Raw genomic sequence first — 16,485 nt, 5'->3', positions numbered from 1 at the left:
AGTTGGCTAGTCCCTTTAGCCTGTAAGAAATAGAGCCTAGTCCGAATGGGGTTGTCTTCTCTAGTCCTTTACAACCCATTGCTGTCACAGCCTGGGCCCACCTGAGGTTTCTTTGGAGGGCCACTATGTCCCTGGCAAAGGGCTGTCTACTAAGCCTATAACAAAATGGCAACTTAAAACTAGAAGGCATCCGTCATTTTACAATTCTGTACCCTGTGACCTGAAATGCGATGTAGCAGTACAAAGGGTGTAAATCCAACCTTCTAGCTGAACAGCATTGGTGACAAGTGTACACGATGAGAAGAGGACAAGTATTACTTCTGACAGATGAAGTCAGCAGATGGAGAGTCAGTCTGTCAATCACAGCAGACTGTAGGAGGCATGGGATGTGTATCCTGTATAACCAGGACTTGTAAGGAGGAAAATAAAGTCTTCTTGGCTTAAAGGGGTACTCCCGTGGAAAACTTTTTTTTATTTTATTTTTTATCAACTGGTGCCAGAAAATTTAAAACAGATTTGTAAATTACTTCTATTAAAAAATCTTAATCCTTCCAGTACTTTTTAGGGGCTATATATAACAGAGGAAATGCTTTACTTTTTAGATTTCTCTGATGTCACGACCACAGTGCTCTCTGCTGACCTCTGCTGTCCATTTTAGGAACTGTCCAGAGCAGCATTTGTTTGCTATGGGGATTTTCTCCTGCTCTGGACAGTTCCTAAAATGGTCAGCAGAGGTCAGCAGAGAGCACTGTGGTCGTGACATCAGAGAAATCTAAAAAGTAAAAGCATTTCCTCTGTAGTATATAGCCCCTAAAAAGTACTGGAAGGATTAAGATTTTTTAATAGAAGTAATTTACAAATCTGTTTACATTTTCTGGCACCAGTTGATTTAAAAAAAAATAAAAAAAGTTTTCCACGGGAGTACCCCTTTAAAGGGATACTCCGCCGCTAGACATCTTAACCCCTACCCAAAGGATAGGGGATAAGATGTCTAATCACCGGGGTTCCGCAGCTGGGACCCCCGCGATCTATGTGAAGCACCTGGTATTCATTTAGAATGCTGGGTGAGGGCGACGGGGTCGTGACATCATGGCCACTCCTCCTCGTGATGTCATGCCACGCCCCATAATGCAAGTCTATGGGAGGGCCGTCATGCCCCCTCCCATAGACTTGCATTGAGGGAGCATGGTGGGACATCACAAGGGGGGTGGCCATGACATCACTAACCCCGCTGCCCACACCCAGCATTCGCAACATGTAAATGTTACAGATGCTGGAGCAGCAGAGTATCCCTTTAATAAAAATATATTAAACCAATACAAAGTCAATTTTACTTTTTTTTTCTTTTGACAGGAATCCATAAAAGAAAAAAAAATGGCTGTCCCACACCAATACGAGTTATGCTTTCCAGGAATGGATGGGCAGCACATGCCATATAACACAATTAGGCTTTGTTCACAAGTAGTTGTTTGCAGTGTATAAAATGGCCTAGAAATATATGCACTGCATTGAATTCAATGGGAAAACACCTGTTACCATGTAAAATAAAAAGCCATTAAAATAAGTGCATATTCCTTGTTTTGGGCCATTTCCATTCTTTCACATAAATGCATCATTACAAGCAAACATCTGAAATTAAACGCTCTGTAAATAACAATAAATATGCATAAAATGCCATACAAACAAGTGTATTTGTAAGCCTTAAAATACATTGTAAACCTAGTGTATTGAGTCCTCATATTTTTCTTGTCTCCTTATTCCCTCCTGGCTCTGAATGCACATAATACAGAACTGCGTAGTGTGATTCTAGTCATGTGTCTCCTGCTGTTTGCTAATGTCCAGAGCTCAGTGACCAGGAACCTATACATAGGATTAGAGGTTGGATTTCTGTTCAGAATAAGGGACGTGTATCATCTACAGAGAGGGTCTGCCAGCTATCAATGTGCAGGGGCCTCAGTAGAACACGGATTTATAGAGATCACATGCACAATGCTGGCACACACCATACAGACGCTGAAATGTGCATCATTTCTCTAGACGGTTTATAAGGGCATTCTGCTATTCAAAGGCTCCATAGATTGGGATTGCTGATAATGGTGCAAAAACACAATCCTCCATGTTCACATCTGACTTTGTTGCTTGCACATGCTGAATACACAGCTTTTGGGAGAGATCTTTTAGGGCAGTGGTCCCCAAACTGTGGCCCTCCAGATGTTGCAAAACTACAATTCCCCCCGGTGAAAATGGACAGCCCGCAACGACTAACCCTCCCCACCGGACGGTCCCTGCAGCATAGATGGCCCGGACCAGCTCACCCTTCCTTCCCACCGAGGGAGGTCTGGATGATGACGAAGGCCGCAGTGGTCTTCAACCTATGGACCTCCAGAGGTTTCAAAACTACAACTCCCAGCATGCCCGGACAGCCGATGGCTGTCCGGGCATGCTGGGAGTTGTAGTTTTGCAACATCTGGAGGTCCACAGGTTGAAGACCACTGATGAAGGGATTGACAGGCGGTGATGATGAAGGGGAGGGGGGGGGGGATGATGAGGGTCTGGATGATTACATGGGGGGATGATGTATTTCCCACCCTAGGCATATAGTCGAGTCAATAACTTTTCCTGGGTTTTTGGGGGTGAAATTAGGGACCTCGGCTTATATTCGGGTCGGCTTATACTCGAGTATATACGGTATATAAAAAACATACTGCACCAATGCTCTGAAGGCACTAAGCAGATCTGCCGGATCTTAAGAATGTGAAGAATATAATTACCAGGTATTTAATATGACATCTCAGAATTGGGACACCTGCTGGGAAAATTGTAAGGGATCTGCTTTATGATCTGGATTTACTGCTGAATTACACCTCCAGCATAGATCACATCAACTATTTTAGTTCTCAGTTGTTTAGTCAGTCAGTGTATAACTACATAAACTAAGCATCTCATTCTAGCTACTTTCTTTGAGGACTATTAAAGGGGTACTCCGGTGAAAACCTTTTTTTCTTTTAAATCAACTGGTGGCAGAAAGTTGAACATATTTGTAAATTACTTCTATTAAAAAATCTTAATCCTTCCTGTACTTATTAGCTGCTGAATACTACAGAAGAAATTATTTTCTTTTTGGAATACTCTCTAATGACATCACAACCACAGTTCTCTCTGCTGACGTTATTATAATAATAATAACGCTTTATTTATTGTTGTCCTTAGTGGGATTTGAACCCAAGTCCCCAGCACTGCAAGGCAGCAATGCTAACCACTGAGCCACCATGCTGCCCTTAGCATACATCTGCTAAGCATGGTTGCTAAAATGGACAGAGATGTCAGCAGAGAGCACTGTGTTCATTATGTCATCAGTGTTCCAAAAAGAAAGGAGTTTCCTCTGTAGCATTCAGCAGCTAATAAGTACTGGAAGGATTAAGATTTTTTAATAGAAGTAATTTACAAATATGTGTAACTTTCTGCCACCAGTTGATTTAAAAGAAAAAAGGTTTTCACAAGAGTACCCCTTTAAAGAGTCCGTTTATGAATAAAATGCAGACATTCCATAAACAACAGTTGACCCCTTTTTTTACCCAATTATGAACAGACCCTTTAGTTAAACCAGACAAAAAAAAGGGAACCTCTCATTTTAATGCTGTTTCGTGGTTTCTCCTTATCCCACCAGCCTTGACTGATATCTCTCTCCCTATAACCAAGCAGAAGGAGATCTATCAATACTGGCAGGGCAGGGGGAGGCCACAGGAGACTGCTGCATTGACTCGTGGTTCAGGCAGCATGAAGTCATGACAGGTTCCCTGGAAGTCTGGGCTCCAATATGGTGCAGGACACAGGACGTGATTGGTGCCCAACAGACCCCATTAATTTTTTTTCTTTAAATCAACTGGTGCCAGAAAGTTATACAGATGTGTAAATTACTTCTATATGAAAATCATTCATCCTTCATCCTTCCAGTACGCATCAGCTGCTGTATGCTCCAGAGGAAGTTATTTTCTGTCCGACCACAGTGCTCTCTGCTGATACATCTGTCCATGTCAGGAACTGTCCAGAGCAGGAGAGGTTTGCTCTAGGGATTTGCTCCTGCTCTGGACAGTTCCTGACATGGACAAAGGTGTCAGCAGAGAGCACTTTGGTCAGACATAAAAGAAATTCAACAAGAAAAGAACTTCCTTGTAGTATACAGCAGCTGATAACTACTGGAAGTGTAAAGAATTTTAAATCGAGTAATTTACAAATCTGTTAAACTTTCTGGCATCAGTTGATTGAAAAAAAAATATATATATATATATATATGTTTTCCACCGGAGTACCCCTTTAAATTTAATGGGATCTGTTTTCAACATGGTGTCCAGCATTTTTGATTGCAACAAGTGAAGAGACCCAATGCAGTCTTGAATCTTGGACATGGCTCTTTTGAATGCCACTGTGTTGCATCAGTCATACACAAGTTCCAAGAATTAAGAAAAAAATATGAAAAAAAAAAAATAAAAAAATAAAAAAAAAAAGGTGTACCTTTGTTTTTTTTTTTTTTTTTTTACTGCGTAACTCTATAAGGAATACCACAGTCTGCCATGACATTCAACACATTTAAAAGACAACCCTGACATAAGCTGGTCACTCCTTTAACCTCTTACCATTAAAGCGAGGCCTACAAAGCCATTACACATGTGCCCCAGTAATTTCCCTGGCACAGAAGGCAAACCAGTTTAAAAAAAAAAAAAAAAAAAAAAAAAAAAAAAAGCAGTGTCAAAAGAGACCTAAAAGGGGCTGGATCATGAATACAACCTCTTACAGTAATAAAGCTGGCCCTGGATGTCACATGATCACTGCAGGTCCAGCCTTAAAAAAAATGTATTGCCAGGGCAAGTTGCAGAGTGTCATATACTGTATATACTGCAGGGACAATGTAGCATTAGGCTATGTTCACACGCCAGAATTTCTGCATGAATTTATAGCCAATACATTTCAATGGGATTCTGCTGTCCCATTCACAAAGCAGGAATTCCATTGAAGTCAATGGGTAATTAATTTTTACAGAATTTACTACAGTGATCCCTCAACTTACAATGGCCTCAACATACAATAGTTTCAACATACAATGGTCTTTTTTGGATCACTGTAACTTGAAACCAGACTCAACATGCAATGCTATGGAATCTGCAAAACGTGTCAATGGCTGGAAGAACCGACCAATCAGAATGGATATTTCACTGGAAAAAAAACCTGTATTCCTAAAGTGTATATACACTGACTGGTGTCTGGTAGCGCCCCCTACAGTACAGGGAGGTATTACATGTTCTGTACTCTTTACCTGTACCAGGGTTACCTGCTCCTTTGGGCATCAGGTGAGGGTGGCTCCATTTTCCTTTTTTTTTTATTTTTTTATTTTTTTTTTATTTTTTTTTTTTTTTTAGGACATTGCATGTTCTGTACAGGACCCTGAAGAAACTTCTGTCCTCTACATAGAACAGTGTTTCCCAAAGAGGTTGCCTCCAGCTGTTGCAAAACTACAACTCCCAGCATGCCCGGACAGCCAAAGGCTGTCCGGGCATGCTGGGAGTTGTAGTTTTGCAACAGCTGGAGGCACCCTGGTTGGGAAACACTGAAATAGACAGTGATTTACAGCTCCCAGCAGATCTTTCTTACTTTTATATATAAGGATTTGCTTTATCTATATTAGTTATCTACTTATTTTTCTTTAATCCTCACCTTTTTTCCTATTTTTGGATGACATTTTGGTGGCTTCAGAACCAATTACCAGGTTTCCATAGAGTTATGGTCTCAACATACAATGGTTTCAACATACAATGGTCGTCCTGGAACCGATTAATATTGTAAGTTGAGGGACCACTGTACAGATTTTCTATGCAGAAATTCCGTCGTGTGAACATTTCCTTACATAGAACTCTGCTTTAACTCACAGAAGTGGATCCTGACGAGGGAATCCCCCTGTAAAACACCCATATAATAGGACATAAGAACAGGGTTTGTTCAGGATGACCAAAAAAGTGCCTATAAACTTTAGACCAAAGTCTTCTGAAGCGGCTGCCTTTGGTGGTTCGGGCAGACTGCCATGTATGGTGACCTCCCAACTCTCCACTGATGTCGGTGGAGGAACAGTCAGGAGTGTTGGATTCTCACCACCTAACCCTACTGTTGTTAAAGGGATAAGCTGGCACCAAAGTTGTCTGGCTGCACCTTAACCCTTTCCATCCCATAGGGAGAACATGAACGTTTGGCCATACCGAACATTAAGGTGTACGGGCGAGTTAGGAGAGGTAACTTTTGGTGCAACAAAACATTGAAAATATACGACCAGCATTACGCTGGAATGACTGACAACATCAGTTACCAGTTAAACAAAGAACACAAACCCCTATGTGTAACTAGGAATTCATTCTTATTTTGTTTTTGTTTTTTTATAGTGCACTGCACTTGCAATGCCGATCTCCGGGCCGAAGGAAACGTACACCGGCCTTGTGTAAGAGGAGCCTCCATGTTAATAATGCAGTGCTTGGCAACAGAGAAAAGCCACAATACTACTATCCACAAACCCCGCTCACATTTTCTGGACTTGTCAATATAAGAGGATCCCTGGATAATATCCCAAGATTCTGAGATACACTGTTTAGCTGTACACGCGGAGGTTCTGTATGGACTGTAACACTTGTGTATTGGAAACAATGAGCCCATTCTATGGACAAAAAAAATGAGATATGATACTTTTGAATTCCATCCTCACGAAACCTCAGGGGAAAGGGCCTTTGCCTTGTTTATAATCTCCACTATATGAACACTACCCAGAGCGTAACACATGAACCCACTATGTCATTTACTGTTCATTTTCATCAATGGAAAGAAAACATAAAAAAAAAAAAGCAAGTCATAGTATCACATATTCCTTTCACAAAGTAAATTTCACCAACAACAAATAGCAGGACACAAGTATATGAAAAAGAGTAGAATCTTACATTGTTCTGTTTTAGACACTCAGAATACTTATATGCATTATTATTTCCATCTGCTCCTTAAAGGGGTACGCCGGTACATTTTGTTCAGAACGGTCAGAGCCGGAGGCCATGATCGTGACATCACAACTAAACCCCTTGTGTCATCACACCCCGCCCCCTCCCATAGACATGAATGGAGGGGGTGTGGTATGACATCACAAGGGGGCGTGACAGTGACATCACGATCACTGCCACAGGAACCCGGCATTTGTTTAGAATGCTGGGTGCTGCGTGAGATTGCGGGGGGGGCCCCCAGCAGCGGGACCCCCACGATCAGATATCTTATCCCCTATTCTTTGGATAGGGAATAAGATGTCTAGCAATGGAGTACCACTTTAAACAAACAAAACATTAGTTCTTAGGCTCTGAGGTTCAGAAGTTTGACAGCCAGTAGAGCTCTCACAAATGTCTGAACTGTAGAATAAAACCAGATACAAAGTCAATGGGACCAGTCAGAAAAAAAAAATGGCATCTGTCTTCACTTTCATGGCTCCCTTATAAACAAAAACCATAATGCTAATGTGAACAGAGCCTTCTATCAATTCTTGGTAAAGCTGGGCATCAACCAACAGGGCCACCATAACTGTTGATTATAATTCTGTATGGCAAATCTTCCTTGGACTGCAGTAAGAATCCAACCAACAGAGAGAAAAGCTATGAAAAGATTGATTTACAACTTTTTTTTGTGTTTCGGCATAATTTGTGAACCCAATCTAAGTGAGGTCATGACAAGGCTTTCCTAGAAGGAAGGAAACCTGGGTAGAGTATGACAACTTGACAGCCGCGTACAGTTCTGGACGATTCTTTGTATTTTAAGGTATAATGCTGTTATAGTCTGACATTCACCCAAAACCTTCTAGGAATCCAAAAACTGCAGCATAATACAAAAATTATAAAGGAGGTGCAAGTGACTACTGTATCTCTCACCACATTCCTCTACTGTGGTTAGCAAGAAAACCCAAAATAATCCTGGAACATTCTGTCTGACACCACACTGACCAAGTGATGTCTTCCAACAAGGGGAGGACTGACACTATTTCCAGCACTGGACACCAGTAACTCATAACAAATATAGCAAAGGAAACTGCTGCGTCACCTGTGACTCCTCATACAGATATCCAGTGTCATCCACTTTTGGCTGCATTTGCCTCGTAACAAGACTTGGGAGGGATCAAGCATAACAAAATTACATGGTGAGGACACTTTTTTTTAAGGTTAAGACAAAAAGAAGATTAACATTCCATTTTTTGCTGATGTCAGGCTTGAATTTTTGCTTATTGACACCAAAAATCTTATTTACTGGGAGTTTAGTGACACAGAGACATGTGGGTTCTCCTGGAATGAGACGATGCAAGAACCAATGTGGAGTTATGTAAAGATCAGCCCTACATGCACACTTAGGCTATGCTGAAACGGCATGGAAAAACCAGCAAAAATTTACTGTACATGCGCTGTCCCATTCACATAGCGGAATTTCCGCAACCGGCATTCAGCCACTGAAATTCCTCCTTCTGTAAAAATATAAGACCAGTCTTCTATTTTGTGAAATCAATAGGGCTTGAACATTGGCCAAAATTCTTTTTTCTGAGATTCTGCAGCTCCGTTTAGCTACTTTTGCGGAGTTTGTGCAGAATTGTGGAATTTGTGGAAATTCTGCCATGTGAACATAGCCTTACAGTATGGACTCCTCAGGCTAGACAGGAGCTTGCTCTAATTCCATGGCCTGCTCAGCGTTCTCTACGGCAGGATTATCACAACAATCCTTAAAGCCACACATCATGATTCGGAAGAAAAAGAATGAGTGAGTCACAAAGAAATTACCAGGATCTGTCAACTGGGTCATATGAAAAAACAGTGTGAACCCAGCATAGTTGTTAGAACGTTCGAATCCATAAACATGTCACATTGTTATCCTATGTGCACAAACATTTTGGATCAGGTCTCAGCATTCACTACTACTAAAGTGGCACTTTCTAAGGTGAATAAAGAAATGTTTTATAAAGTGGCCTGCAATGGATCTACAGTCAAAATTACCTGTTCAAGGTCCAGCACATACACATATCCAGCAATATATCTACCCAGGTACCTACTGTAACTATAGGAAGGCTGAAAGGAGTACTCCAGAAAATGTACTTATCCCCTATCCACAGGACCCCCGCAATCTCTGGGAAGGCAGTGAGGAGCCGGTAGACGGCACACGCTCCATTCATTTCTATGAGAGTGCAGATGATGCCCGAGTGCTGTACTTGGGTCGTTTCCGCACGCTCATAGAAATGAATAGAGCTCATGTGCCTGTAGCGCATGCTCCTCACTGAGCACCGGGGCCCATTCAGGTGATCACTGGGGGTCCCAGCGGAAGGAACCCTGCGATCAGCTACTTATTCCCTATCCTGTGGATAGGTTAGTTAGTTTTAAGTGGATATCTTCTTTAAAGGGGTACTCCACCCCTAGACATCTTATCCCCTATCCAAAGGATAGGGGATAAGGCTGGGTTCACACTACGTTTTCTCCCATACTGGAGCGCATACGGCAGGGGGGAGCTAAAACCTCGCGCTCCCGTATGCCTTCGTATGCGCTCCCGTGTGTCATTCATTTCAATGAGCCGGCCGGAGTGACCACAGTTTTAGGTCCGGGGGAAAAGCGCATACGGCGCATACGTAGTGTTAACCCAGCCTAAGATGTTAGATCGCCGTGGTCCCGCTGCTGGGGACCCCGGGGATCGCTGCTGCAGCACCCCGCTATCATTACTGCGCAGAGCAAGATCGCTCTGCACGTAATGACGGGCAATACAGGGGCCGGAGCATCGTTATGTCACGGCTCCGCCCCTCGTCACGCCCCCTGCCATAGACTTGCATTAAGGGGACAGGCCGTGATGTCATGAGGGGCGGAGCCATGACATCACGTGGCTCCGCCCCTGTATCGCCCGTCATTACGCACAGAGCAAACTCTCTCTGTGCAGTAATGATGGCGGGGTGTTGCAGCGGCGATCCCCGGGGTCCCCAGCAGCGGGACCGCGGCGATCTAACATCTTATCCCCTATCCTTTGGATAGGGGATAAGATGCCAGGGGCGGAGTACCCCTTTAAAGACCTAAAGAAAAGCTTACATCACTGTTGCACAAGCCAACACCTTTCCCTTAGGCTAGGTTCACACTGTGGAATCTCCGGGCAGAAAATTTCCGGCCGGAGATTCCGAGTGCGGCTGAGTGTCGGCGCTAGGACCGCGCGGACACTGCAGTCTCCAATAGACTGCAATGTGTTCCGCCAGTATTTCCACCTGAAGATTGAGCAACGCCATTCTTCAGAAGGAAATTTTCAAGCAGATTTTCCGTTGACAAAATTCCGAAGTGTGAATATGTAAACGGAAATCCATACACTACACTATACATTTTAGCAAGCGGAATTTCTGCCTGCAATTTCAAAGCGAAATTGCAGGCAGAAATTCCGTAGTGTGAACCTAGCCTTAAGGGAATGTTCATACAGCAACATTTCTGTAATTGTGCAGAAATTCTGTGCCTGCATTCTTTTTAGGCGGAATACTGTGGAAACCGTGCAGAATTTTCTGCCTAATTCCTCAGTACACTTATAAAAAGGTGGGCCCATAACTTGCAAATTCCGTGCACATTCTGCCAAAATTCAAGCCCCATTTATATTAAAAGCATTCTTCTCTGGAATTCCGCAAAATTAAAAGACTAGACTTACATTAGTGCAGAATTTCCGCAGCAGGAAATTCCACTGCGGAAATTCTGCTGTGTGAATGGGACAGCGGAATCCCATTGAAGTGAATTGGGCAATTCATTTCTGCAGAATTCTGCCATGTGAACATACCCTTACAGTGATCATATACAACCAAATTATCTTATACATTGCATATTAATAGTGAGAAATACTTTAAAGGGTACCTCTCATCAAAAAAAACTTTTGATATATTATAGATTAATGTATGCAGAATAACTTTACAATTGCATGTTATTAAAAAATATGCTTCTTTCTATTTAATTTTCCACTTTGAAGAAATGACCACTAGGGGTCTCCCTACCAGTCCTGGCAGCAAGCATTTCAGACTCATGCTGGAGTCCTAAACACTACGAGCTGCCAGTCTGCTTTGTTCACAAAGGAGAACACTCAGAGCTGCCAGCCTGCTTTGTTCACAGCCTGTTTGGCTGTGAACAAAGCAGGCTGGCAGCTCTGAGTGTTTAGGACTCCAGCATGAGTCAGAAATGCTTGCTGACAGGACTGATCGGGAAAAATACAATAGAAAGAAGCATATTTTTCATTAACATGCTATTGATAAGTTATTCAACATTCATTAATCTAAAATATATCAAAAGTTTATTTGATGAGAGGTACCCTTTAATACTCCATCATCACCATCACTGTATCAAATATTTTATTTTCCTATGTACCTGAAAACTACCATTGAACCCAGATTCCTTGTACTTCAACAAGCTATACGTATAATTTACAGCAGTGTTTTCCCAAACAGCGTGTCTCCAGCTGTTGGAAAACTACAACTCCCAGCATGCCCGGACAGCCTTTGGCTGTCCGGGCATGCTGGGAGTTGTAGTTTTGCAACAGCCAGAGACACGCTATTTGGAAAACACTGATTTTCAGCAATGCCGCCTGTATTCTTGACAACCAATGGCTCATGGGATTACTGGCCAAACACCCCTTCATCTGTAGTTTGTGTTGAGTTGTCTTGCCACGAATACTTTGCATTGACCTCCCTGTGACAAGTATATATTGCATATAATAATTACGTCTTACAATGAATTTTATAGCATGCATTTATATTACACATATATGATTACAGATATGAAAAAAATAGAACGGAATCCAGCTCAAATGCAGATCAAATATGCGCAGCTTTATTTCAACATCACGCCCAAAGCAACAGGTACAAGTCGGAAATGACGCGTTTCGGCAAGGTGCTGGCCTTAGTCATACTATTTGGTATGACTAAGGCCAGCAGCTGGCCGAAACGCGTCATTTCCGACTTGTACCTGTTGCTTTGGGCGTGATGTTGAAATAAAGCTGCGCATATTTGATCTGCATTTGAGCTGGATTCCGTTCTATTTTTTTTCATTGCGCTTAAGTGCAAGTCCGCACTTTTCCGTGCTCAATATCCGGACCAGGGGTGAGCTGGCTTTGCCTTAAAGTTTCTTCATGATTACAGATATGGATTTAAAAAAAAAAAAAAAAAACTTCTGCTAGGTCACACATTCATGCCTAGGAATCCAAACACTATACCCCATCCAAAGTGAAGGAGAGAAAAAAAAAAAAAAAGGAAAATCTGCATTCCGTCTGTGTCCTCACAAAAGAAACAATTCAGTCCCATGAAGGGCCTGAAGCTTGAGCTGCCTCCCGGTAGCAATGCAATGGAAAGTTCTGCAGCCTTTTCAGAGTCCCAGCGAACAACAGACATTGCGATCAATCACATAATAATGCTTGTGTTGCTATAGCCCAGAAAGGCTCTTCTTTTTCCCATAGATAAATCCCTTTCCAGTTTTTTTACCCCTTTTTTTTTTTTTCAGCTGTACAAGTTGGTGGCATGTGAATACCCCTGACAAAGTAGAAGTGGAGTTTAAAAAAAAATAAAATGAAAAAAAAAAAAAAAAAAAAATAAAATAAAAAAGGAGGGATAACAGAGTATTTCCAGCCAGGAAGCGTCTGTGCCCCCTCTTTTTCCCTGGTCTCCCATTCTAAAACACAGATGAATAGGGGCTCTGTGTTCCAGAGCTGTCAGCCAGGAGGCTATAGCCACAGCAGGTATGCAGTCCCCATAGCAGGAGTCATTTGCAAGGGAAATAAGGCACTTCAAATAAAATAGGTCATAAATAGCTGTTTAAATAGCATTGCTTGCCTTCAAGCTCTCACTATGCCATGCATGGGCACGATGGGCATTTTAGGAGGCAGGCACTGATTAAAAGCTATGCAATGATATAAGATTGGAACAGGGACAAGTGCACATACATTTTGGGGGGGGGGGGGCAGGGGCTGAAAAAAAAAAAAAGAAGCACTTATTATTATTTATATAAATAATGATGCCAGTCTGCCTAGGAACATGAAAAGGACAGGGTCTCAAGCCCCCTTTCTAGTCACCCTGTGCATGTCCCTGATTGGATATGTAGTAAAGTCACTATGCAAAGATGCCACATTTGTTTCCTGCAGACAATAACAGTAAAGCATGCATCAGCTGGAGTAACAGCACAAGCTCCCTGCCTGTCACCCACCTAGTAGCTATTCCAGCTATACCAATGGACTGCTGCAAAGAGCTGGTGGTCTGTCAGTACCACCTTCCCTACACTGTCTACAAGGGGATACAGCCAGGAGCATCACTAGAATGAACAGTAACAATACTGTATCAATTATAATGGAACTAACACAACACAAACGCCTCCTCAGATGTCAATATTTATAAACACATTGCTAAACAGTGGAAGCTTCTGGAGAAACCACTGGGGATGAGCGAAACTTGTCAGATTCAGTATAAAATCTAGGAGCATTTACCTCGATCCACTTCTGGGCTTCTCTGCAGGCAGCATCAGGGGGGGATTCCTGGGGCTGGGTGATGTCCTCTAGATCTAGTGCAGGGCTGGCCATGTCCTGGCAGCAGTGTGCCTTCCTCTATGGGCAGATGATCTAGTGCAGGGATAAAGGGATCCACAATCTTCTTTCCTCCTGCTCCCCAGTGCAAGAGACAAGCAATTGCCTGCTCTGTGCAACGTGATCTGTACCACACCAGCTAAAAATAATCGAGACTGTTGCAGCTTTTGCCTTCAGCCCATGCAAATCCTGAAGCCACCTCCTCCTGGAGCAGAGGCAGCAATCACATGCCTCATTACATGCTCCCATATAGTCACTGCTGCAGCCCACAAGAGGGTGGAACAGGCACAGCAGCACCAACACCAGCCTACTGGGCACACCAGTGCCCTGTGTGCAGGCCTGGCATTGTGCGGAGGGCTGCAGTGACTCAGGTGTCTGCTGCTGCTGCTGGCACAAAGGATGATGGGAGAATCATTAAGGCAGACAGTGCACCTGAATAGCCTGCAACAAGTGTCTAGCATTGCCTTGTGAGCTCATAAACCTGACTTCTTATACATAAATCAGTTTTTCCAAACCGGATGCCTCCAGCTGTTGCAAAACTACAACTCCCAGCATGCCCGGACATGCTGGGAGTTGTAGTTTTGCAACAGCTGGATGCACACTGTTGTGCATGCTGGGAGTTGTAGTTTTGCAACAGCTGGAGGCACACTGTTTAGCATGCTGGGAGTTGTAGTTTTGCAACTGCTGGAGATACGCTGATTTGGCACCAAACAGGGTGCCTCCAGCTGTTGCAAAACTACAACTCCCAGCATGCAAAACAGTGTGTCTCCAGCAGTTGCAAAACTACAACTCCCAGCATGCAAATCAGCGTATCTCCATATCTTGTAGTTTTGCAACAGCTAGATGCACACTGTTTTGCATGATGGGAGTTGTAGTTTTGCAACAGCTGGATGCTGGGAGTTGTAGTTTTGCAACTGCTGGAGACACACTGTTTTGCATGCTGGGAGTTGTAGTTTTGCAACAGCTGGAGATACGCTGTTTTGCATGCTGGGAGTTGTAGTTTTGCAACAGCTGGAGATACGCTGTTTTGCATGCTGGGAGTTGTAGTTTTGCAACTGCTGGAGACACTGTTTAGCATGCTGGGAGTTGTAGTTTTGCAACAGCTGGAGACATTTGGAAAACACTGAAATAAATCTTGCAGCAGTCCGGTCCTGCTGGATCACCTGGTCCCTGCTGGATTTATGAGGCTTAAATTATACAGTTCAGGGCAGACTTCATTTTGGCTTCTGACCCCATAGAGATACATGGAGGGGGTGTACCAGGCGTGGCTTCCTGTGGGGGGGTCAGACAGACACTTCTGGCAAACTACCAGGGCCCTGTGCAGGAGATTGTGGGGGTCCCAACGCTCGGACCCCCAGCAATCTATAACTTATAAGTTATATTTCACCAGACTACTCCTTTAAGTACAATACAAATAAAGTATTGTTTTGGTGGCTTTTTTTTTTGTTTGTTTGTTTTTTTTTTGCTCCTTTTGGGTCAAAACACAACAGGCTCTGGGCACAGAGGAATTTATCAGTGTATGTGTAAATTAAAGCGCAACTGTCATGAACTCCGGGCTATATAACCTACACACAGCCTTTGTACTGTGTGCAGATGCCCCGCCGCCGCCGCCGCCACCACGCCCACCCCCTGTACGTCAGTAGGAGGTGGGGGCGGGGCATAGCGTACCTTGCGCTGCGCCTATCCAACTCTGTGTGGCTGCAATAAAAAAAAATTTGGGGGTGATAAAAGCCGACAGAAATAAGGTAAAAATGGTGCTGTACACACCATCTGCACACAGTACAAAGGCTGTGTGTAGGTTATATGGCCCGTTATATAGAGTTCATGACAGCTTTAAGTTATCACCCTCCCCCCGTGTACTTGTGCATATGTCATGTACTTTCCCCCACTTTATCAAAAAGGTGCCAGTAGGTAAATTAAGATTGTGAACCCTAATGGGGACAGGGAACCAATTTGAGTGTACAGCGGTGTGGAATCTGTGTGCGCTATTTAAATAAAGAATTATTATTAACAAAAAATCATTTGTCGTCATCCTAAAGCTGAGTTCACACTACAGAATAGTCAAGTGGAATAATTTTATGAAATTCCATTAGAAAAATCCGGCGCAGCAGAATCTTATTGCTGTTAATATGCGGCTGAAATTCTGCCAACAAAAGAGTGATCTTGGTAATTTTTTAGAGTTTTCTGTTCACCCATTTAAAGGCTATGTTCACCCGCCAGAATTTCCACGTGGTAGAGTCCCATTGATTTTAAAGGGATTCCGCTATGAAACATCTGGCATGGAAATTCCGGTGTCTGCAGAAAGAATAGATATGACCATTCTTTCTGCAGACTCCGCATGAAATGCATTGCTGGTTATGAGACGACGCATTCCGGAGCAGTCCTAGTGCCCCGCATTAAGGGGAATGTCCGCACAGGGATTCTCCATGTGGACATTCCCATGTGTGAACATGGTCTTACACTGCGAAATAATAGACTACAACATGTTCAGAATTCTGCACAGATTGATGACACAGGTTCTCATGATGGATTTTGATTGCACCAGTTCTTCGGGTGGAGATTCTGTAATGTGAACATAACCTTAAAAGCATTGCTTAAATAACTTAACCACTTAAGGACGCAGGGCATCTATGCCTGTACACCCCTGTTCCCGAGTCCTTAAGGACTCAGGGCGTACAGGTACGTCCTGCATTTCTCCAGTCCCTGGGATGCCTGCTGGGATGCCTGCTGAAATCATTCAGGAGGCATCCCAGCACATCACCTCCCCCCCCATATCGACGATCGCCACAGATCGCCGGTAAATACAAACCGGCGATTTGTGACAATTCTGTGTCATTTGGGTTACACGTGACCCGATGACCATGAAAAGGA

At 43.3% G+C, this 16,485-nt stretch overlaps 1 protein-coding gene across 1 annotated transcript in view; it reads right to left on the bottom strand.

The window, feature by feature from the left end:
• Nucleotides 1–14,003, bottom strand: part of LIMCH1 (LIM and calponin homology domains 1) — a 357,736-nt gene extending 343,733 nt beyond the window's left edge. Inside the window, exon 1 of the mRNA XM_056557079.1 lies at nt 13,519–14,003. Within this exon, the coding sequence (XP_056413054.1) occupies nt 13,519–13,611 (93 nt within the window). The 5' untranslated portion in view covers nt 13,612–14,003. The remainder of the gene's footprint in view (nt 1–13,518) is intronic.
• Between the last annotated feature and the right edge of the window lie 2,482 nt (nt 14,004–16,485).

Source organism: Hyla sarda, chromosome 1 (genome assembly GCF_029499605.1).
Source record: "Hyla sarda isolate aHylSar1 chromosome 1, aHylSar1.hap1, whole genome shotgun sequence".
Taxonomy (NCBI): Eukaryota; Metazoa; Chordata; class Amphibia; order Anura; family Hylidae; genus Hyla; species Hyla sarda.
The sequence above is the reverse complement of the archived record's forward strand: the minus strand, read 5'-3'. Positions and strand labels throughout refer to the sequence as shown.